This window comes from Pipistrellus hanaki, assembly GCF_964339955.1.
Source record: "Pipistrellus hanaki genome assembly, chromosome: 17".
Lineage (NCBI taxonomy): Eukaryota > Metazoa > Chordata > Mammalia > Chiroptera > Vespertilionidae > Pipistrellus > Pipistrellus hanaki.
In genome coordinates this window covers 7863635-7889680 of record NC_140519.1, presented here as the reverse complement: position 1 = coordinate 7889680, position 26046 = coordinate 7863635, and the positions used below count along the sequence as shown (strand labels likewise).

The 26046-nt window shown below is 39.1% G+C and overlaps 1 protein-coding gene across 2 annotated transcripts in view; it reads right to left on the bottom strand.

The window, feature by feature from the left end:
* Positions 1–26046, bottom strand: part of UBE2V2 (ubiquitin conjugating enzyme E2 V2) — a 31615-nt gene extending 5569 nt beyond the window's left edge. Inside the window, exons 1-3 of one of the 2 annotated variants that reach the window (XM_084864336.1) lie at positions 25969–26046; positions 11559–11707; positions 5981–6106 (exon numbers count right to left, since the gene is read on the bottom strand). In XM_084864336.1, the coding sequence (XP_084720462.1) occupies positions 5981–6106; positions 11559–11707; positions 25969–25984 (291 nt within the window). In that variant the 5' untranslated portion in view covers positions 25985–26046. Of the gene's footprint in view, positions 1–5980; positions 6107–11558; positions 11708–20605; positions 20727–25968 lie in introns of those variants that run through there. The other variant, XM_084864337.1, reaches the window with a different exon arrangement.

Below are 26046 nucleotides of genomic sequence, written 5' to 3'. Positions count from 1 at the left end.
ACTAACCAAAAACCTATGGGATACAGTAAAAGCAATCCTGAGAGGGAAGTTCATAGCACTACAGTATAGGCCTTCTCAAGAAACAAGGAAAAAAAAAAAAAGGACTAGTAAACTAACACTACAACTAAATAAACTAGAAAAAGAACAGCAGGAAAAAAATAAAGGAAGTAGAAGGAAGGAAATAATAAAAAGCAGAAATAAATGACTAAAGAGTAAAAATACAGTACAAAAGATCAATAAGTCCAAGAGCTGATTATTTAAAAAGATAAAGACTGATGAATCCTTAACCAAACTCATCAAGAAGCAAAGAGCCCTGGCTAATTTGGCTCAGTGGACAGGGCATCAGCCTGCAGACTCAAGGGTCCTAGGTTTGATTCTGGTCAAGGGCACATGCTCAGGTTGCGAGCTCAATCCCCAGTAGGGGCATTTAGGAGGCTGCTGATCAATGATTGTCTCTCATCATTGAGATTTCTATCTCTATCTCCCTCTCTCTCCCGTCCTCTCTAAAATCAATAAATATATATTTTTTAAGAGAAAGGGAGAGAACCCAAATAAATAAAATCAGAAATAAAAGAGGTGAAATAACAATGGACACCACAGAAATACAAAGGATTGTGAGCAAATACTATGGACAACTATATGCAAACAAATTGGACAACCTGTGTGAAATGAACAAATTCCTAAAAACATACAATCTTTCAAAACACAATCAGGAAGAATCAGAAAACTTGAGTATACCAATAATAACTGATGAAACTGAAGCATTAATTTAAAAACTTCCAGCAAAGAAAAGTCCTGGACCGGATGGATTTACAGGTGAATTTTTCAAACATTCAAAGAACTAACACCTATACGCCTCAAATTATTAAAAAAAAAGATTACAAGAGGAAGAAACACTTCCAGGTTCTTTTTACCAAGCCAACATTATCCTAATTGCAAAACCAGATAAAAATACTACACAGAAAAAAAACTACAGGCAATATTACTGATGAACACAGATGCTAAAATCCTCGACAAAATATTAGCAAATTGGATTCATCAAAAAGATCATACACCATGATCAAGTAAAATTTATCCAGGGATGCAAGATTGGTACAATATTTGCATATCAGTAAATGTGATACATCACATAAACAAATTGAAAGATAAAAACCACATGATCATAACAATAATGCAGAAAAAGCATTCAACAAAATCCAACACCCTTTTTTGATAAAAAACTTTCATAAAAGAGGGAATAGAGGAATCAGACCTAAACATAATAAAAGCCATATACAACAAATCTACAGCCAACATAATACTCAGTGGGAAAAACAAAGTGTTTCCCACAGGAAGAGGAACAAGACAAGGATGTCCACTTTAACCACTCTTATTCAATACTAAAGGCCGATACACGAGGGGTCCCTGAGCCTGGCCTGCACCTTCTCACAATCCAGGGACCCTCAGAGGATGTCTGACTGCCAGTTTAGGCCTGATTTCCACAGGACAGGCCAAGGGACCCAACCAGTGCAAGAATCCACACACTGGGTCTCTAGTATGCATATAAGATCTTTGGTTCATCTTATATGAACTTCCACCTTCCCTGCTTCTTCCTCTCCTCTGAGATTCATCAGTCTGTCCCATGTTTCCATGCCTGTGCATTCAGCATCTGCCTGTGGTGGTCAGTGCATGTCCTAGCTACCAGTCGAATGTTCGGAAGTTGCTTAGGCTTTTATATATTATATAGACAGTACTGGAAGTCCTAGCCATCAGATAAGAAAAGATAAAAGGCATTCAGATTGGAAAGAAGAAAGTAAAACTATCATTATCATAGGTGACATGATGTCATACATAGAAAACCCTAAAGACTCTACCAAACAACTATTAGACTTAATAAATGAATTCAGCAAGGTAGCAGGATACAAAATCAACATCCACAAATCAATGGCATTTTTATATACCAATAATAGACTTGCAGAAAGAGAAACTAAAAAAGCAATCCCATTTGCCATTGCAACAACAACAACAACAACAAAAAGATACTTTAGAATAAACTTAACCAAGGAGTAAAAGACCTGTGCTTGGAAAATTATAGGACAGTGCAAAAAGAAATACAGGAAGATACAAACAAATGTTCATGGATTGGAAGAATTAACATCATTAAAATGCCTATACTACCCAAAGCAATCTACAGATTCAATGTAATCCCTATTAAAATACCAATGCATACTTCAGAGATAGAACAAATACTCCAAAAATTTATATGGAACCATGAAGACCTCAAATACCTATAGCAATCTAGAGACAGAAGAACGAAGTAAAAGGGATCACAATCCCAGATATCAAACTATACTATAAAACCATTATAACCAAAACAGCCTGGTACTGGTAGAACAGGCAAAGACCAATGGAACAGAACAGAACAGAATCCAGAAATCAACCCAAGCCTTTTGTTCAATTAATATTTGTCAAAGGAGACAAGAACATACAATGGAGTCAAGACAGTCTCTTCTATAAATGGTGCTGGGAAAACTGGACAGGCATATGCAAAAAAATAAAAATAGACCACCAACTTAATAGACCACACACAAAAATAAACTCAAGGTTGATAAATGGCTTTAATGTAAAGCATGAAATCATAAAAATCTTAGAAGAAAACATAGGCATTAAAATCTCAGACATCTCATTTCCTAAGGCAAAGGAAACTAAGGAGAAAATAAACAAATCGGACTACATTATAATAAAAAGCTTCTGCATAGCGCCGAAACCAGTTTGGCTCAGTGCTAGAGCATTGGTCTGCAGACTGAAGGGTCCCAGGTTCGATTCCGGTCAGGGGCATGTACATTGGTTGCGAGCACATCCCCAGTGGGGGATGTGCAAGAGGCAGCTGGTCGATGTTTCTCTCTCATCGACGTTTCTAGCTCTCTATCTCTCTCCCTTCCTCTCTGTAAAAAATCAATAAAATATATTTAAAAAAAAAAAAAAAAGCTTCTGCATAGCAAAAGAAACTACCAACAAAACAACAAGAGAACCCATTTCATGGGAGAATATATTTGCCAATGTTACATCCGATAAGGGTTTAATCTCTAGAACTTATAGGGAACTCATACAACAACTTAACAAAAGGAAGATAAACAATCCAATCAAAAAAATGGTCAAAGGATGTAAATAGACACTTTTTGAAAGAGGACATACAGAAGGCCAAGAGACATACATATGAAAACATGCTCAAAATCATTAATCTCCGAGAGATGCAAATCAAAGCAACAATGTGATAGCATCACCTGTCAGAATGGCTGTCATCAACAAATCAAAAAACAAGTGCTGGTGAGGATGTGGAGAAAAAGCAACCCTCCTGCACTGCTGGTGGGAATGCAGACTGGTGCAGCCACTGTGTAGTATAGTACTATGCTGCTATAAAAAAGAAGGAACTTTCAACATTTGCAACAACATGGATGGAACTGGAGAAAGTTTCTTTTGCTATGCTAAGCAAAATAAGCCAGTGGGAGAAAGATAAAGATCTCACTCATTTGTGGAATATAATGAATAACATAAACTGAAGAACAAAAGTAGATCCAGACATAGAAGCATCGAACAGACCGCCCAACCTCAGAAAGTAGGCAGGGGAGGGTGAGAGTGGGGGGTAAGTGAGCAACCAAAGGACTTGTATGCATGCAGATAAGCATAGCCAATGGACACAAACACTAGGGTGTGAGGGCATATCCTGGGAGGCAAGAGCGTCCAGAGAGAGGTCCATGGGGGAAGGGGAGACATGTAATACCGTAAACAATAAAGAATTTAAATTAAAACACTGATAAATGCTACATCAATGAACCTTGAAAATACTATGTTAAGTGAAAAGTTAGTCACAAAAGACAGTGTATTTTATAATTCCATTTATACACAAAGCTCAGAATAGGCAAATCTACAAAGAAAGTAATTTAGTGGTTGTTTAGTGTGGAGGAAGAGAGGTGGAAAGTTACAACTAATGGAAAAAAGATTTGCTTTGAGAACAACACAAATGTTCTAAAATTGTATTTTGGTAATAGGTCCAAAATCAAGTGGACACTAAAAAAAAACATTAAATTATACTTTCAATGACTGAATTGTATGGCATGTAAATCATATAACAATAAAACTCTTTAAAAATAGGAAAGAGCCTGCCCGGTGTGGCTCAGTAGTTGAGCGTCAACCCAGGAACCAAGAGGCTTCCAGTTCGATTCCCAGTAAGGGCACATGCCTGGGTTTCAGGCTCAATCCCAGTAGAAGCCATGCAAGAGGAAGCTGATTAATGATGTCCTCTCTCATCAATAATTCTATCTCTCTCCTTCTGCCTTCCTCTCTCTTTCTAAAAATCAATAAAAACGTATTTATAAAAAAATAGAAAAGAAATTTTTTTCTAATTTCTGAAAAGTAATTGAAACAATGTTAAGATATATTTAAAATGCTTCCTCTAATGCTTTAAGAGTAGCAACTCCATTAGCCTATATAAACAGACTTCATCAGTGAACAAGTTTATAAAATAAATCGAGAATACCAAGTTCTTTCCAAAGCAGAAACAAACACTTCCAGCTGTAAAGTAAAAAGACAGTTAAATAAACATAAGTGGTTGCAAATCCTATAAAGTACCAACAGAATGCATAAAAATTTGGGGACAAAAATTAATGAAAAGGGTGGAGGGAGCAAAGGGCATGGGAAAATAAATATCATGTCAGAACAAATCTGCATCTTATCAGTCTATAATATACAATAGCCTCCAAAACTTTAGACCTCACAAGATAAAGCACTATAATTGATGCTTTGCAATGCCGACAACCCCTAAGAAATAATTCTGACTAGTTGTGTTAAGTAAATTTAAACCCAAATGACTAAAGCAACACCCATAATTCATATGGTATGTAAATAACCTCAAACTATATAAAATTAGCCTGGCACAATCATTAATGGTCAATGTGAAATTCCCTACTATTTACTAGTTATAAAGTAATTTATGTTCTTAGATATCAATCAAGAGAAAAACTCACGCCCAATATTTTCACCCTACCTCAATATTCTAGACACACACAACTACACTCCAATAATTAGAGTCAGTATTTACTTTACTGTTTTCAAATCCCCATTATGAAGTATTGGTGGGAATGTACATTCATAGGGTCGAGTGGGACTGACATGGACATAGCCCTGTGGAAAGCAACGTGGCCATATTTAATCAAGCTGAAGAAAAGCCTCACACTGCAGGAGACATCCTACTTCTAAGTATATGCACTGGAAAAGTGCTCCTCAAAGTATGTTCCATAGAACAGTGCCAGGCCTTGAACTGGCTTTTACTAGTCCATGACAAGATAAACATAGGGATTGAGAGTAGGTGTCTAGAGAGTTCTACAGCAATATGACAGAGACTTTTTTTTTTTTTTTAAATCAGAGCTTGCATTTTGCCTTTTTTATTTCATTTTTCTAGTAATTCAATTTTATATTTTACAAAATTTTTCTCTACAACATTAGAACCAATAAGTAAATACTAGTTCCAAAGAAGTACTATACTGCCTTAAAGCACTAAAACATTTGTACAATTTTTTCAAAGCAAACTGAAAAAAACCCTAAATGCCCAGCAAGTAAAAAATGGAATACTAAACAATAAAAAGAAACAATCTAATATGCATGACTCACCATGGATGAATCTTAAAAAACACTGACATGATTCTACACAAAATCACACAATATAGAGGAACACATAAACACGGGCATACTAAAAGTACAACAATCATGTGCAGAAATTATAATAGCAAATTCAAAATAGGACTACCTCTAAGAAATGATGGAAAGGGGAGGTGTGATGGAGCACTGCCTTCCCCTGATGCTGGGTAGCCTCCCGTCCCTGAGGGCTCCCGGACTGTGAGAGGAGAGAGGCCGGTCTGACGGGACCCTCCTCTCCCCTACTGCATGAATTTTCACGCACTGAGCCTCTAGTATAAGTTATAAAAGAATGAGTACTTTAACTTACCATTCCACTGGAATTATTTATTCCATTCATATTAATTTTGGTTACAAATCTAACTGATGGAGGAGCTTCTGGGTATTTAGGTCCACATTCTACTTTCAGGCTATATATTCTGTTTTCATAATTTGTCTGAAAGGCAAAAAAATAATAAAAATAATATTCAAGTGCTACTAAAGAGGGAAAGTACTTGACATTATTGTATATGTAATCAAGAATTTACTTTCTACATTCATTTGACCTACTGATAGAATAAACTGCAGCAAGTATATTTAAAAGTAGAGAAAAAGCAGAGATTTTATAAAATAATTATGTACAGCCATATCAAAATGATCAGAACTCACTTTTTATGATACAGGCAATGCCTATAATAAAATTAAAGCAAAAATCAAACCAATAAATTCAGGTTTTACTAAAAAGTTTACGTTATGGAGGAGAGACTACTATGTCACACACACATAAAAGTTCCCACTTGTCCAAGAAAATTCTGTTTATTCCTATTGTTCCAGTATTAATATTAATAGTGCTTCTTTTCATCCTCAAAACAATCTGGTTGGACAATAAATTATATGGTTATCCCACTTATAGGGCAATCAATAACTTCTAGCAAAAAAAAACACCACTATATTATACCATATTACAGTGAGAAAACAGTATTTCATGCCTCATTAGTTAGAGAAAACTTTGTTTCCACGTCATTTTAAAGTACAGTTTCTTAATTGAGAAATTTAACATAACCATACTATAAAAAAGCCATTTTAATGCTACCAGACTTAATGGTTCTAGATTACTCCTCGCTGATATTTCATACCTATAATTAACTCTTCTTTATCCTTATGACTTGTTCACTTGGTTAACTTATTGGCACACAATTAAAATATAAAAATGAAAAATAAGTGGAAGAAACAAATGTAATGCCTGTTGTTTGCTACAATAAACTTGGGGGAGAAGGGAGTAGCTAACCATCCATCTACGGATTTCACTTACCAAAACTTCCTTTCCCAAAATTTCTAAAGATGGATATAGTATCCAAGAGATGAGATCTTGGAAATTAAGCTACTGTAGTTTAAAATGGATGCAACATTCATTTTTAATGTTAAATATTTCAATATTTTACAAAAGAAACAGCTGTATAAAACTCATCGCAGTTTAATGGTAAATATATTAATATGACCAACACTTTTGATATGTATACAAAGGACTAATACCAGACAGATCTCAAGGAAATCATCTAGTCTGTGGTTCTCCAATCTGAATACATATCAGTCTCTCTAAAAACTTGCATTTAAAAAATAATAATAGTAATAGACACCCCCAAAAAAACATAATGTTAAAGGTACTCAAGGTATGTGGAAACAACCAGAACTCTCATACTACTGGGTGTCGAAAATCATACAACCATTTTGTAAACAAGTTGGCATTTTCTTATAGAGATAGGCATACACCTACCCTATGAATTAGCAATTCCTTACCTAGGCATTTTAAACAGAAGAAATGAAGACAAACATATGTTTACAAAAAGACATGTGAAGAATGCTCATAGTAGTTTTATTTGTAATAGCCAGAAAGCGGATAAAATCCAAACACCCACGAACAGGAGAACTGATAAACATACTATAGTATATCAGTAAAGTAAAATAGTACTAATAAAAAGAAACACTATTACTACATGGAAAAACACAGATCACTTACACCAAGTTTTACAACAGTCAAAGCGACTCTAGGGCGCACAAAGCAGGGTGGGGATGAGGATGGGAAGGGACACAGAGAACTTTCTAGGGTAATGGAATTGTTCTCTATCTTGATAAGCATGTGGGTAACAAGGTACATTTGTCAAAACTAATGGTATGTATTTCACTATATGTACATCACAGCTCAAATTTTTCTAAAATCAAAAAACTATTCATCTAATTCAGTGCTCAGAATAAAGATCATACTAACTTTTGATATCCTGGGCTAATTTTCCTTTTCAATTAATTTCTTTTATTTTTTATTTATTTATTTTTTAAATAAGCTTTTTTTTTTTTTTTTAATTTTTTTTATTTATTTTTTATACAGAGAGGAAGGGAGAGAGATAGAGATAGAGAGTTAGAAACATCGATGAGAGTCATCGATCAGCTGCCTCTTGCACACCCCCTACTGGGGATATGCCCGCAACCAAGGTACATGTCCTTGACCGGAATCGAACCCGGGACCTTTCAGTCCCCAAGCCGACGCTCTATCCATTGAGCCAAACCGGTTTCGGCTCAATTAATTTCTTTTAAATTAACAACCAAACCTTTCTATTATCTAACAAAAGAATGAAATGAAATAGAAGAAAGTAATAAAATAAGAAAGTAATAAAACTAAGAATTATTAACCCTTTGCACTCCGAACCATTCTGGACATTGGCTACCAGCTACTCGACGCTACTTTGCGGCGGAAACGTGCGTTGAATTAACTCAATTCCCCGTAATCACTAATAAACTGCAATGTCCCCCCTGAGAGGGGACATCCGAGTGATATGCTAGAATTCTGATGTCCCCTGAGAGGGGACAGCGGAGTGCAAAGGGTTAAGAATGCCCAGCTAGCGTGGCTCAGTGACTGAGCATCCATCTATGATCTAAGAGGTCATGGTTCAATTTCCGGTCAGGGCACGTGCCCAGGTTGCTGGTTCGATCCCAATGGAGGGGTGCAGGAGGCAGTCAATCAATGATTCTCTCTCCTCATTGATGTCTCTCTCTCTCTCTCTCTCTCTCTCTCTTTCTCTCCCCCCCCCCCGAAATGAATAAAAATATTTTTTAAAAGAATGTACTATAGTCAGATACTCTCCTGTTGTCTAATTATTAATTCATGTAATTCTCAAAATTTCTAAAGATGGATATAGTATCTCCATTTACATAGAAAGAAACATATATATAAGGAAAAGTAACTAAACCTCTAATGCTAAAAAGTATTGCTTCAGAAAATTGACACACAAATATATCAAAAAACAAAGTTGATAATCATATAAATCCAGATACTGGAGTAACTAACACACACACACACAAACAGTAATCTTACACAGTAGCAAAAAGCAAACTAACAAACAGAAAAATAGCTAACCAAGTTACAGTATGTTGAGGTAAGAATTTTCTTATTAGCCTGGCTGAATGAAGACAGCTAAAGCTGAGGACAAAATTGCTCTAAATATGGCACCTTCAAAACAGAAAACTAAGATGAGACACCAATCTCAGCAGGTTTTATTAAACGGTAAATGAGTACTGTGACCACTCACCTTCACTCAGTCCTACGTGCCTCGGTGAAAGAGGAAGACAGATAATCAATGTGTGCTCAATAGTCTGGCTTAGGAGGAGTTCTGTACCACTGCAAGGTCCTCCCTCCACCCTGTCCTGGCACCAGAGTGAGAGGGTGCTCAAAAACTAACTGAAAGAAGAGGACTCACTGAAGAGAGCCTGGCCTGGCAGTCAGCAGCATTGGTCTGTGTGTTCCCCCTTGCTGAGCAGGCTCTACCCTCCCCACAAGCTAGAAAAGTGTTTGCACTCCCTCCCGCACTGGGCACGCCCTAGCGCCCCAGACATGGGAGTTCCCTGCAGTTCTGACACCAACTTGGAGAGTCCTGTTGGTGGCCTCAGGAGATCAGGCAGGAGCTGTTTGTTCCTCCACATTTGCAAACTATGCTTTGAAAAGCCCACAAAACTTGCTGAGGAACTTTCACATAAGTTCCAAAACATTCTTCAAGTTTAAAGTTCACTGGAGGTAGTGGCTCAGTGGATAGAGCGTCAGCTCACAGACTAGAGAGTTCTAGGTTCAATTCCAGTCAAGGGCACATACTTCAGCTGTAGGCTCAATCCCCAGCCCTAGTGGGGGGGCATGTGGGAGGCAACCAATCAATGTGTCTCTCTCACATCGATGTTACCCTCTCCCAGTCTCTCCCCGTCCCTTCCACTCTCTCTAAAAATCAATGGAGCCGAAACCGGTTTGGCTCAGTGGTAGAGCGTCGGTCTGCTGACTGAAAGGTCCCAGGTTCAATTCCGGTCAAGGGCATGTACATTGGTTGCAGGCACATCTCTAGTAGGGGTGTGTGCAAGAGGCAGCTGGTCGATGTTTCTCTCTCATCTACGTTTCTAGCTCTCTATCCCTCTCTCCTCCTCTCTGTAAAAAATCAATAAAATATATTTTAAAAAAATAAAATAAAATAAAAATCAATGGAAAAATATCCTCAGGTGAAGATAAACTTACAAAAAATTTTTTTGAAATTTATACTCCATCAAGTTCAGACCATCTCAAACTATTCATTAAGAAAGATTGCTTATAAGTTATAAGCACTGGTTTTTTTTTTATCAGACAGATGATGGTAATAATATTCACAGGCAGTGAAAATCAAAGTTTTCATTATAAATACCAAGTTATAAAAAACATAAAAATTCTAATCACCAGTATTATATTTCCTTCTTCAAAAGTCTTATGGGGGGGGAAAATCAGAGCATTGGCGGGTAGGGGGACATTTGTTAGTGTAGTAGTGTATATAAATTTGCAAAAGAATATCAGAAAATATAAAACATTAATAATTCTTTAAATTTAACAATGTTAATTACCTGATCCATTTTCCTTTTACAATAATCAACAGGAAATTTAAACTCTAGCCAACTGGAAAATAGGTTAAATGTTCAGTTTGCAAGGTAGCAAAAAGTATACAAAACCAGAGTGAGAAAAAAAACCACCTTTAAATTTGTGTTTTTCCCAGCAAGTCAAAATATTATACAATACATATTTCAAAAACTCATTGCAGGGAGTGCAATAAATGGGACCTTTGAATAAGAAGTGCAGAGTAGAAAAAAAAAATCCCAATCTGAAAATATTTTGAGTAAAAAGAAAAATTCACAAACTTCAGAAAGACCTAAGAATAAAGAACAATGGGCCTGTTCCCAACATCACAAGAAAATATTCAAGAATCATAGACTTTTCAATATATTTTATAAATGAAGAATCTGAGGCCTATAGCATTTGCATGGCAAGTCAAATATCACAAAGCAGATAGCAATGTGCTCTCAAAAGAAATCAATTTAGAAATGATGGGTTACACATAGTGAGTTAGTAATATATTATGTCAAAACACAGTGTTTGCTCTTCCCAAATAACCCCTCCATTCCTCACCTTTTCTCCTCTCTATCTGGAATGTTCTCCATCCCCATCACCACCTTCTGAAATCCTACCAGTCAGTTCTTTAAGGCTCATTCCAAAGGCAACTTCCTCCACTGTTCAGCCTTCCTCAATTATTCCAGCTAGAAGAAACATATTCTGAAGTCCCATAGTGATCTTACTCTGCCATATTTTGAGTCTGTCATTTACATTTATTTTTTCTTCTTTACTAAACTGCAAACACTTTGCTAGCAATGACTTTATCAATCTTCTCCCCCCAATTCTCCAGAAAATCAAGTATCATATTGTGCACAATGGTAGCATCAGTAAATGTATACAAAATAAAAAGGGAATAATTGTTTCAGTTAGAATTCATCATAATTATTTATTTTAATATATTGTAAAATAAAATGCTTAAAGTGGATATAAATATCAATAAGAATATGTAATTTGTAGCACTGACCCTTGGTGGCCCAATAATCATGCCTGTCCACCTTGTAAGTGTCATATCTTCATCATCTTCAAGGCCCCAGCTAACCGTACCATCGCCTACTCCTTTTTGTCCTTCTTCAAGTTCTTCCAACAAGCGAAAATTACGAGGAACTTTAACTCCTATACAAAAGAATGTCAATGTAAATGCAAAAAGCTCATAATTATAAGAGCTACACATATTCAATTTCAGCATTTTCCAAATTAACCTTTATAAATTATTTCCCCAAAAAGCAAAATTTCTTCTGAAAAAAAGATTCTGCTCCAGAAAATTTTGAATCTAATAACCTTTCAAAATGAAAACGCTACAGAAAGCACTGTACCAATATCAATAGTACAGAACATGTATATAAATTCCTAATTAGTCAATTCCATACTGACATAAATCATCAAAAATCATTATAAAATAAATAGTTGAGTTTTTGTTCCTAACCAAGAACAAAATGGACATGACCAGAAGTTTACAAAAGTTCGATTTTATTAATATATATTCTTCTCTAATGACTTTTAAAGAATAATGTCCATCTTTTAAAATGTACTAAGAGGTACTATTTTCTAGAATATGCAAAAGCAACCCCACCCATGGTCCCCAGTTAGTCTTTCCAGTTCTCATCCCTAATCAATGGAGTCCTCTCTCTCCCAGCTCATTTCCGAATGGATATAGCAATTTCCTAGGACGTGCCCTTCACCTCTTTGCCCAAACCCTGGCAAGTTTTACACAACCTACAAACTTTTCTCATACCTCCAGTTTCTAGCTTTAACTCCATCACTCCTTACAAATTCTGAAATCTTAACACAAATACCTTCCTTTCTGCTTAGATTCTCCTAGCCTTTCTGTTTCCCACCCCCTCATTTTCACTAAACCTGGTCTTTGCCATTAACTTCTAATCCCTGGAATCAAACCCCAATTCTTCCAATTTATCACAAACTTTCCTAGGAGTACTGACCTAACCCCTCCAAAAAAAAAAAATAGACTCTATGGTTTTCTCTGTTCACAACAGCATCTCACATGAAACACCCTTCAGCCTCATTGCACAAGTCCTGAAAAAAAACCTTGTCTCTGGCTCAGGCAGGAGCACAAACTCACACTCTCACTCTCTCATGCGCACACATACAAGCAATAAAGCACAAAAAAAAAAGTGATTTTGTATAACTTGTCTCTTGCTGAAATCAAAATATCTTTCACTTACTAATTTATAGTAACATTCTGACATATAACCAAAAGCTACTGTGTTTCCCCGGAAATAAGACATTCTCCGAAAATAAGACCTACTTACAGGTTTCCTTCTGAGTGAAATATAAGGCATCCCCTGAAAAAAAGGCCCCCCCTAGGCTAAACATGAGAGATTTGGTCCACTGATTCTGAAAGAAATGGAGTCACAAGAAATTCACCAGGAAATTCAGGAATTGGATTGTTATGATGATGTTCCAGAAGATGATGACATGATTGTCATTGAACAAATGAGTAAATTCTTGATACTGTAGGATTCACAGTTTGTCAGGTTTGTGCTGACAACTACTGTACTACTGTACTTTCCTTTATTTTTATTTAACAATAAATGTGTACCGTATTCTTTTTCATGGAAAAATAAGGCATCCCCTGAAAATAAGACCAAGAGCATCATTGGGAGCAAAAATTAATATAAGACACTGTCTTATTTTCAGGGAAACAGAGTAGTAAGTAGTGTAACTTAAAACAAAAATACTAACCACTTTACGTTCTGCGCTTCATAAAAAAAACAAACTTGAAAACCTTGGGCTACAGAGATATGGAGCTGTTATAAATCCCTAAAACAGAAGTAGTCATTATTCCCTAACCGGTTTGGCGCAGTGGACAGAGTGTCGGCCTGTGGACTGAAAGGTCCCGGGTTAGATTCCGGTCAAGGGCATGTACAATACCTTGGTTTCGGGCACATCCCCAGTGTGCAGGAGGCAGCTGATCAATATTGAGGCAGCTGATCAATATTTCTTTTTATCGCTCTCCCTTTCTCTTTGTGAAAAAAAAAAATCAATAAAATATATTAAAATACATACATATTTGTTGTGGGCCTAGAGTGTATTATGCTAAGTAAAGTAAGTCAGTCAAAAGGAAAAAAAAATACCATATTTCACTTAATTGTGGAATCTAATGACCAAAATAAACAAACAAAACTGAAACAGACTTATAGCTAGAGGACAGACTGGTGGTTGCCTGAGTATACAGGAGTGGAAAGACTAGGTGGAAAAAGTAAAGGGATTAAGAAGTACAAATTGGTATTTACAAAATAGTCACAGGATGGAAAGTACAACATAGGGAATATAGTCAATCCTTTACAATAGAAGTGTAATATGCAAATTGACCAAATGGCCGAATGGTGGGATGACCGTCCAGACCACCAGGGACCAAGCTATGACGCCCATTGGCGCCAGGCTAGTCAACACGGGTGCAATGCGATTGGTCAGGGGCCCGGCCATCGCCCGCAGAGGGAGGCCCAGACCACTGACTGACGGGCTGCAGCAGGTGGGCAGGGCCTCCCTCTGCAAGGGAAGTCCGGGGCCCCGGGTGCCAGCAGCCGGAGGGGAGCCCAAGTCCCGGAGGGGCAGCTGGGGAAAGGAAGGCCTTCTCTTGCATGAATTTCGTGCATAAGGCCTTTAGTGATATTATAACTACTAGAAGCCCAGCGCACGAATTCGTACACAGGGTGGGGTCCATCTGGCGTGCCCAATCAGGGCTGGCCAGTGGAGAGGCTGTGGGTGGTTGGCTGGTTGGCCCCGCCCAATTGGGATGGGAGGCCAAATCAGGAGTGGGGCCAGCAGGGGGGAGGGGCTGCAGACAGGAATCTTCCCCCTGGTCAAGCTCCCAGTTGAGGGGACAATTTGAATATTAGCCTTTTATTATATAGGATATATATTGCCAGGTGAGTACAGGAAATACAGTGGGAAGATTTTGTAAAGTATATGACTGTACCACTACACTGTACACCTGAAAATAATACAAAAGTATTGACTGTAAATAATAATTCTATATAATAAAAGCCTAATATGCAAATCAACCATTGAAAGTCTCAAGTTTCTCAGCAGTTTTTAGATTCTTGAGTAACTTTATAAATGTGATTCTGAACTGTGTCCTCCAGTAGTTGAATTTCCTCCATCTCTCCCATTCATGACATGCTTCTGTGTCTCCGCATTTTGTTTGCCTCCCTGTATTGATGGAGTGGCTTTGTGTGGTAGGTGACCTATAGGGGCCAGTAGCTCAGCTTCCCCAATCACCAGAGGTGGTTGCTTTTGGTGCACCCCTTTGTGGGCTGAGTGCAAAGTCTTGGTGTAGTAAAGCCTTGATTGCTATTGGTACACAGGAGGAATAGACCTCCAGGCCAATTGGCTGTGAGGACCCACTGTGTCTATAATGGAAGAACCTCTGCGCTAGAGACAGGCTTATGGTGCAGGCCTTGTTTCAGTGGGGCTTTGGTGCTCACTGACTCCGCCTCCTAAATGTGTCACTTATGGATGTGGGCCTAAATCTGACATCCACCGAGGGCTCCTGGACTGTGAGAGGGCGCAGGCCAGACTGAAACACCGCCCCCCCTCCGAGGGCACAAATTTCATACACTGGGTCTCTAACCCTATATAATAAAAGCATAAGATGCAAATCGATTGAATGGCCAAACAACGGAAAGAGCATCTGGGACTACATTATGACACCCACTGGTGCCAGGCCAGCCAAGACAGATGTGATTGGTCAGGCGCCCAGCCATCACCCATGTTCGCCCTGCAGAGGGAAGCCCAGGCCACTGGCCAGCAAGGTGATCAACTGGAGACTCCACCATCACACCTCAGAAGCCCAGGCCACTGACTGGTGGGCTGCAGGGGGTGGGTGGAGCCTCCCTCCGGGAGGCAAGCCTGGATGCCAGGTGCCGGGTGCGGCAGGCGGAGGGAAGCCCGAGTCCGGGTTGCTGGCGGCCAGAAGGAACTCCCGGGTCCTGGCAGCTGGAGGGAAGCTGGTGCCAGCAGCCAGGAGAAGGCAGGCCTACTCTTGCACAAGTTTTGTGCTTTGGGCCTCTAGTATTTAATAAAGGCATTTACAAGTCAGCAGATATCCAAATTAAAGAAGACTAGAAAAACAGGACAAGCAAATGCAACCTTGGATCATTAGGAAAAAAAGTTTATTAGAATTTTGCTTTAAAGGATATCAATCAGAAAATTGGAGGAATTTGAATAGGGCCTATAGATAAAAGTCTGCATCAATGTCAATTTCCTGATTTTTATAATTATATTATTATTATAATTATATTTTAATATATTATTGTAATGTAAGAGAATGTCCTGGTTTTCAGTAAGTACAGTGAATTATTTAGGAGGGAAAACATATTATGTCTATTACATATTCATTTCAGTGAATATTTTAACACATTTCTAAATAGTTTTTAATCAAATCTAAGATGACATCAACTATATGATGGACCATTATTTTAAGAATTAAAAAATACTATTGCGCCACCAGCGTAGTTCAGTAGTTGAGCATTGACCTATGAACCAGGAGGTCACAGTTCAGTTCCTGGTCAGGGCACATGCCCAAGTTGCAGACTCAGTGGGGGGGTACAGTGGGGAGGGGCTGCAGGCGGGAATCTTCCCCCTGGTCAAACTCCCAGTTGAGGGGACAATATGATTTTATTTAAAAATAAAAATAAGCCCTAACCAGTTTGGCTCAGTGGACAGAGCAATGGCCTGCAGACTGAAAGTTCAATTCCGGTCAAGGACATGTACCTTGGTTGGGGGCACATCCCCAGTAAGGAGTGTGCAGGAGGCAGGTGAATCGCTGTTAACTCTCTCATCGATGTTTCTAACTCTCGATCCCTCTCCCTTCCTCTGTAAAAAAAATCCATGAAATATATTTTTTAAAATAAATAAAAATAAAAAATGTATAAAAAGAACCAACCAATGAATGCACAAATAAGTGGAAAAACAAATTGTTTCTCTCTCCCCGCTCCCTTCCTCTCTTTCTAAAATCAACAACAATAATAATAATAAAAAATTGTACATCTGAAGCATCTGTATTACACTTCAAACATAAGTGAAAAAAACTCTGGACCAGAGGATTTGTAAAATGCCTCAATTCTGTAGTAAGGGGGATACGTTATGTTTAGGATACTATGAATCATGCTATTGGAACTCTTTTAAGTTACAACCAAAACTACTCTGCCCCAGCTACTCCCCAAAATGTCTACAACTATATGAATAATTCATTCAGAAGTCTATATGTTGTATACTAATTCAGCTGGTGTTTAGTCAATGAATATATCTGAACATAAAATATTTTTAGTACTGTTTCACTTCAGAAAAGGAAACTAAAAACAGAGTTTATAAGTAAAACATTATACAAAGGGGGAAAGCTAGGTTTTACTTGAGCTATTTATTTTCTCATTATTAAGTCAGTTACATAGAAACAGTATTATAATAAAATGACAATACAAGAGGCACTCAATAAACATTTCATGAATTTATGGCAGATGCTACTTTCAACTTTCAACACTATGTTTAAAGTCCTGTAGCAGGTTTTGCTGATTTCAAACATAAAAAATTCTTTCCCCAAGGTATTACATTCCAGGGGAGTAAATACAACAATGTAAGCAAATACATCCCAATACAATACAATAAATTGCTGCAGAAGATTTTGCTCAGATACACTTATACTTCATTGATCGAGGGAGAATACAGAAGTTATTGATTATTCTCCAGAAAAGCAGCTAACAATGTTTATTTCAGAACTAAGAAGGGACAATTCCCTACAAACAAACTAGGGAATGGACAAAAATTAGGTAAGCTACAATATACTCTGGTTCCGCTCTCGTATGAATTTCTAAGTAAAATTAGGAGTGGCATACACTCGACAAGATGTGAGGTCTTCTGACAGAGACCATTTAAATAAGTGGAACTACTCTCCTTTAAGTCTTGGAAGTTGCAGTAAGCTTCCAAAGTTAGAAAGCCATATTAAACAAAATAAGTCAATATTTTCCCTCCAAATCACTGCTTATAAAATAAACATTTTCAAACAATAAAACATCTTTAGATAACTTAAGTATTTCCTCTTAGGAAATAACTACTTGCATCACTACAGTTGAGCAAACCAAAACTGATCACTTGGGTAGATGACACTAGCATGAATAACAAATAAAATAATACACCAAGTTATGTATTGCTTGTACATTTCACTAGATTGAAAAATATATGGCATAATTATAATACTTAACAAAGAATAATCTTGGAGTATGCCTGGTGTTTGGCTATACAACATTTTTTTTAATGTAAGGTTAAACCTCATACCCAGCTGGAATTTTAGACTTCTACCCCTCTGTCACATGGAAATCATGTAAAATAACCATAAACAGATAATTAATTAGAACTTACATAAATGTCAACATGTTTTTAAAACAAAAAACCAACTAACTACATACCAGAATCAAGACTTTGCATTCTAATAAAGTAGAAATAAATTGGACTTGGACTTTATCAAAATTTAAAATTTCTGCATTTCAAATAACACCAAGAAAATAAAAAACCTACAGAATGTGGAAAATACGTACAAACCATATATGATAAGGGACTTGCATCTGAAATATATAAAGAACTCTTACAACTCAACAATAAAAAGACAAACAAACTAATTAAAAAAATGAGCTAAGGATCTGAATAGACATGTCTCCAAAGAAGATATACACTGAGTGGCCAGATTATGATCTCTGAACACAATAATTTGGCCTGTGTGTGTGTGTGTGTGTGTGTGTGTGTGTGTGTATTAGAGGTCCAGTGCATGAATTCATGCATGGGTGGGGTCTGGCCAACCTGGCCAGGGGGAGGGGACATGGGCGGTTGGCAGGCCTGCCTGCTGGTCAAAGGAACAATTTGCATATTAGCCTTTTATTATATAGGATATACAATGAGTGACCAGATTATTATGTATTCAGAGACCATAATAATCTGGCCATTCAGTGTAGAGAAAGCCCATGAAAAGATGTTCAAAATCATTAGTCATCAGGGAAATGTAAATCAAAGCCACAATGAAATACTATGTCACACCATTTCAATAGCTAGAATCAAAAAGTCAGACTGCTAGTTAGTTCTTCAGTCCACAAATCTCTATGTAAGCAATAGTTGAGCATCCTATCAGTGGCCAATCACTTCACATCTTTCAAAGTCTGTTGGTGATGGGCCACTCAGTTCACTTCAGCAAGGCATGTAGCAGTGTTGCCTTCTTGTCTACCAATGGTAAGTAAACTCATGTGACATTCTATAACTATAGCCGAAAAAGAAAATTTGCCCACAAAGGTGAAAGTGCAGCAAAGAAACAAAAACTAGTAACATTGGAAGTGCAATTTGAATCAAATATAAATAGTTATAGAATAAATACCCCACCACATGAATGTTGGAGACTCTAGAGTTGCATCCAGAACTTTGTAAAGTTGAGTTTATTTATTTATATAATAAATGAGAAAAGTGACTCTAAAGAAAGGATGACAATGTCCCAGAGGAAGTAAAAAAAACTTCAGAATAAACTGAGAAAGATTTCCTTACACTGAAAGCTCTAAGGATAAAATATTGGAAACTGATCCAAACTTAGGAATATGAGAATTCATCAAAGCATAGAAAAGATATATGTTTGTGCTGCATTATAAGTTATACAATCAGGAGAAAAAGGCAAGCATTGTTCAAACTGCTATTGAGAAGTTTATAAAGAAATAAAACACTAACTCTTAATGTTTAGTGCATTAAACGAGTATGTTTACTATTTTAGTCAACTTCCAATACACTATAACCACCCAAAAAAACTTTTAATGGTTTAATAAACATTTCCAAATGTCACAGAATAATTTTTCTCACTTAATAAAACTGATTTGAAGTTCAGTTTGAATGGTCATTTTTACCACCCTGTACTACTGTGCAAAGGAAGGACTGTCTGTATAGTAAGGTTGTATTATCCTATCATATATAATCGTATATAATAAAAGGGTAATATGCAAATAGACCGAACAGCAGAATGACCAGTCGCTATGACATGCACTACCAGGGGCCAGACGCTCAACGCAGGAGCTGTCCCTGGTGGTCAATGCGCTCCCGCAGGGGGAGTGCTGCTCAGCTAGAAGCCAGGCTGACGACTGATAAGTGCAACAGCAATGGCAGGAGACTCTTGCCTCCACGGCAGCACAAGGATGTCCAACAGCCGGCTTAGGCCTGCTCCCTATGGGCTCCTGGACTGTGAAAGGGCAAAGGCCAGGCTTTAGGGCCCCCCACCCCTGAGTGCACAAATGCTGTGCACCAGGCCTCTAATACTATAATAAAAGGCTAATATGCAAATAGACCAAACAGCCGAACAACCGAAGGGGTCACTGTGACATGCACTGCCCACCAGGGGGTGAGCGCAGAACATGGCAGGCGTCAGCAGCATGCAGCAGAGAACAGAACATGGCAGGCGTCAGCAGCAGGCAGCAGAGAACAGAACATGGCAGGCGTCAGCAGCAGGCAGCAGAGAACAGAACATGGCAGGCGTCAGCCGTGGGGGATGGTGGAGCAGGTAAGCGGGATGCCAGACCAAGGCGGGCACCAGTGCTGTCAGGGTGAGCCTCTGGTGGTTACTGAAAATTCTTTGCTCCTGTGCACCGCAGTCCCACCTGGCACTCGCACCTGCTGCGGGCACTGGTCCCGCTTGAACCCACTGCGGCGCTGGAGCTGCCTCTCGTACCCGCTGCCAGCACCCAGTGCCAGCCCCAATCGTTCCTGTCAGCAAGAGTGAGCAGCAGCTGTCAGCCCCAATCGCCCCTCAGGGCTTCTCTACCTCCCCCTGCTCCTGAGGGGCGATTGGAGCCAGCAGCACCTTTCACACCCGCTGCCAGTGACGGCCCCCCTTGCACATGCTGCTAGCGCTGGAGCTGCTGCCAGCACCAGAGCCACCGCTCACACCTGCTGCCAGTGCCTGGCACCAGCCCCAATCGCCCCTCAGGGCTTCTCCTGTGGGGCAGTTGGGGCAGCATCAGCCCCATTCGCACCTACCACGCCATCAGCAGGTGCAAGTAGCAGGAGTGAGGCTGCCAGCAGACAGGGTACCGGGGTGGGGGCAGGAAGAATGGGCCGAGACCCGCCCCTGTGCCCATCACAGCTTCACAGCCCACAGTTCCTTTCAAAGTTCACAAATTTGTGTACTGGGCCCCTAGATGAATCACATTATCAACATCGAACATTTATCAAGAGCATCCAGATTCCTAACCTAGAAAAGTCCAACAGGCAAATTATTAAAGTCTCGAGCAGGAAATACCCTGAGCTGCTATAGTTCAGATCTCCTATTATTTAGTTCTCAGGTTCTGTTATGATTTACACATGTAAATCTCATCTATTACTACTCCCCCAAGTTCTGCCCATATATCCAAGTGTCTTCATTTTGAAGATGGGAAAAACATAATCATGTTGTCCAACCCTTGCCTGAAAGGTCTGGAGAAAGCAAGGCTTCAGAGATTTAGTGGTATGCCTAGCAGGCACAGTACTCTATCAGGGCAGCAGGCGAATTAAAGCACAATTCCTGTTCCTGAAAAGGGTAATTAGTTTTATTTTCCACCCATTTGGCTTACACAGACCTACTACCAAAAAAAAAAATATTCCATTTTTTTCTGAGTCTCTCATTACTTAAAGACATTTAAAATCATCTGCATTCAGAATCACATTTTAACACTAGTAATAATTTTAAAACATTTCATACTTCAATGTATCCTGGATGAGATACTGGGAAAGATTGTGGACATTAGGTAAAAACTAAGGAAATCTGAATATAGCATAGGTTTTGGTTAATAGTATGTCACTATGGTTCATTAATTGTGACAAATGTGCTACACTAACGTAAGATAATATAAAACCAATTATGAAGCATAAGGGAATTTTATACTATATTCACTTTCCTGTAAATCCAAAATGCCTTTAAAGTTAAAAAATAAAAAAAAATAAAAAGTATCGCACAGCCCTAGCTGATTTGGCTCAGTGGATAGAACAGTCGGCCTGTGGACTGAAGGGTCCCATGTTCTGTTCTGGGCAAGGGCACACACCTGGGTTGCAGGCTTGATCCCCGGTAGGGAACATGCAGGAGGCAGCCCATCAATGATTCTCTCTCATCATTGATGTTTCTATCTCTCCCCCTCTCTCCCTTCCTCTCTGAAATCAATAAAAGTGTATTTTTTTTAAAAAGTACTGCATATACCTTTTAACCTAACACTAATTTACTACTGAGATATAATAAAAATTTTTTCAAATATATTTTATTGATTTTTTTACAAAGAGGAAGGGAGAGGGATAGAGAGCTAGAAACATCAATTAGAGAGAAACATCAATCGGCTGCCTCCTGCACCCTCCCTCCCCCCCACTGGGGATATGCCCACAACCAAGGCATATGCCCTTGCCCAGAATCGAACCTGGGACCCTTCAGTCCACAGTCCACTGAGCCAAACCGGCTAGGGCTATAATGAAATTTTTGAATCACAGGCACTACATTCTATTCTCTAGGGTAGTGTTCCTTAAGTTATGTATGTCCTGTGGAATCTCCTAGGAAGGAAAGTGTGAAGTCCACTCTCTAGTCTAACGGGAAGTAAGATTCATAATTTGAAGAATATTCAATCGTTCCTCCTAACAGAAAGAACACTAGACTAAGAATAAAACAAAACCTGGATTTTAATCTTGCATTAGTAACCAACTATGTAAAACCTTGTATTCATTAAGCCTCTGTTTTCTCATCTGCAAAATAAGAAGACCAACTGGTATGGAAAAGCATATTTCAGCTTAAAGGTCTCAGTCCAATTAGAATTTCTTCCCAAAATGTTTCTTCAATTATGAGAATAGTAAAATAAATAATTTCTTTTTCCTTTTTCTTTTTTTAATATATTTTATTGATTTTTTTACAGAGAGGAAGGGAGAGGGATAGAGAGCTAGAAACATCGATGAGAGACATCAATCAGCTGCCTCCTGCACACCCCCTACTGGGGATGTGCCCGCAACCAATGTACATGCCCTTGACCGGAATCAAACCTGGGACCTTTCAGTCCGCAGGCCAACATTCTATCCACTGAGCAAAACCGGTTTTGGCGAGAATGGTAAAATAAATGTTTAGATAATGCACATTAAAATGTAATGCTTGCCCTAGCAGGTTGGCTCAGCTGACTGGAGCATCCTCTGGCAAACCAAAAAGAGTACAGGTTCAATTCTGATCAGGGCATATACCTAGGTTGTGGGTTCAATGCCAGTCAGGTGCGTACCAAAGGTAATAAATAGATCAGTGTTTCTCACATGAACATTTCACAAGCTCGCTCACACACTCCCTTTTCTCCCCCCCCCCCTCTAAAATCAATAAAACATATCATGGGGGGGTTGAAATATACATAATCCTATATAATAAAAGGCTTATATGCAAATTATTCCCTCTACAGGGTGTGTGACCAGGGGGCAGGGCCAGCACACCAACCACCCGTGGACCCTCCCTGGGCAGGCCCAGCCCCAATTTGCCTGATCAGAGTGGACCAGCTGGATCCCACCCATGCACGAATTCATGCACTGGGCCTCTAGTGCTTTAATAAAAATGAAACGATATTTGTCAAGTGATTTTTTTTTCTTTTGGGCCTATTATCAAACAACTATTTTTATCAAGATTATTGCCGAGACCGGTTTGGCTCAATGGATAGAGCGTCGGCTTGGGGACTGAAGGGTCCCGGGTTCAATTCCGGTCAAGGGCATGTACCTTGGTTGCGGGCATATCCCCAGTAGGGGGTGTGCAGGAGGCAGCTGATCGATGACTCTCTCTCATCGATGTTTCTAACTATCTCTCTCCCTTCCTCTCTGTACAAAATCAATAAAATATATTTAAAAAAAAAAGATTATTTTTACTTAGGCCATGGCTGGGTAGCTCAGTTGGTTAGAGTGTGGTCCAGATACATCAAGGTTGTGGGTTCCATTCCCGGTTAGGGCACATACATAGAAACAACCACTGAATGCATAAGTGTAATAACAAATAGATGTTTTTTTCTCTCTCCTCTTCTCTCTCCCCCCCCCCTTCCTTTTTCTCTCTAAAATCAATCATTAAAAGACTATTTTGACTTAAATAAAAAAATTTATATTACATCAAAATCATCTAATTTTAAATTTCACACTATATCACTTTTATTTCACAAATATAGAGGTACTATTTACTTCCCTTGCTACCAAAAAGCAAACAAAACAAAATATCGCTTAAAACTTAAAAATAGTTTCAAAACATAGTCCAAAGCTTTCTCTACACTCATCTTTCTACCAATACAATAATACTTTTAAGTGACACAAAGCACAGAAAATTAATAAATGGAATGATATTAAAAACTTGGCCAGGCCAAGTTTTTAGTAACACTTTCAAAACTAATTTCAGTTAAAAAGAACTCAACTACCAAAAATACTTTTTTTTATTATTCTAAGTTTCAAATTTCATAAATCTAAAAAGCAGAAACTGCCATCATTAGACTACATATAAACTGTAAAATGCAGGTTTCCTCTGTATAACACGCTAATAATCAGCCATTTTAGAATTTACATATATACTTGGATGGGGATGGGGATACCAAATTACTTTATTTGAAAGAATGGTACAAATGAAAAGACCTAAGTGAATGATCTGGTACAAGTTATAGAAAAGATAAAAGTTAACAAGCAGCCGAAACCGGTTTGGCTCAATGGATAGAGCATCGGCCTGCAGACTGAAAGGTCCTGGGTTCAATTCCGGTCAAGGGCATGTACCTTGGTTGCAGGCACAGCCCCAGTAGGGGGTGTGCAAGAGGCAGCTGATCGATGATTCTCTCTCATAGATGTTTCTAACTCTCTATCCCTCTCTCTTCCTCTCTGTAAAAATTCAATAAAATATATTTAAAAAAAAAAAAAAAAGTTAACATGCAGTATTGCTTGGTGACCGGGAAGTCACCCCGCGGCTATGGAAAGCCAGCCTAAGGCTTAGCTCTCATCAGTCTCCCAGGGCGGCTGGTCAAAGAGATGCTCTGCCATGCCAGTATCATTGACTTCCAAAAATTACCAAGCACGATTAACAAAAAGTGCCTGTTACTATCATCTAGTATTTGGTCTTTTCAAAATATCTTCTCTCATATGAATTACGTAAGACAAAAATCATGTTTAATTAAACAGTGCAATCCATAAAGTGAAAACTATCAATCAAATTAAAATGCACCATTTTATTACTAAGTTTTCAAGAACCTATAGGTAGGTACTAAGTACAACTCTAAAAAAGATATGGCTGCATTCACAAGCACACTCACGTACAAATAGCAAATACATTAGAGTTGTAACACTGAAACGTCACTTTTTAAATAGCTTTTGCTTTCTTAGTTAGCTCTGACCTAAAATATACTGAAATATTTCCCCAACCCAAAAAATCGTTAAAATCTTCTCATCTGACACCTGTACATAATAAAGATGAGAATTAAAAGACAATTTTCCGTTAAGACGTATGTAGCATGTATCTTGAGGTATTACCTTAAAAATACCAATCACAATACACTGAAGCCTTTCATTTCGGCACGTAATTTGAAAATTCGTTTTATTATGCAATGAAAGCACGAAATAGTAAATGAACACTATCCTACAATCTGATTTCCAAAGATCATATCCAATGAACATTCTAACCAAATTTAACATGTTTTAATTTAACACTTTTTTAAGTGGTCAAGTTTGTAAAAACCTTATCGTTAAAACTTAATTTCAAAGTCTGTGCTCAGAGGAAACCAAACACTGCATTCGACACAACAGGAGCGGAGCAGCTTATCTAAGAAACCTCTTTCTCTTCAATTCGCTTTCATCTCCTTCTGAGTTTTTGTGTAGTTTGCACTGCAGTTTTCCACTTAATGAAAAAGAGAGAACTTGGATTCAATGAGGTAAGAACGGTCATCTTTCTGTTATTACAAAAAAGAGCAACAGTCCTCTGCTCATTAACCCCCTCCTCTCCACACGTCCAGGAGGGTCCAGGGGAGCCGGGCCCCCCGCCCCCGGGATGCTCCGCCGCCGGCACCGCCCGCACGCCGACCCAGAGCCGCCTCTCCTCCCGCCCGCACCCCGACAGGCGCCCGCGGACCCCAAGAGTGCGCTCGCGCCGGCGTCACCCCGCCCCGACCCGCGAGCGTGCGGCCGCCGCACAGGCACAACCCGGCGCCCCCGACGGCCGCCCCGGGCCCTTGGCGCCGGTCCCGCCCGGCCCTCCCCCGGGGCGGGCTTCGCTCCGCAAGGAGCCCGGCGTCCGAGAAGGCGCACTCCGGCTTCACCCGCATGGTCGCGCCCAGCTGCCAGCAGCAGACGGAGTGGCAGAGCCGGGTTCGGAGTGCGAAAGCATACAGCCCGGCCCGAGAACCGACCTGTGGAGACCGCCATCTTCCTCTGCACCCCGACGCAGCCGTCTGCACGCACGCACGGACGCACGCACGGCGACGTCC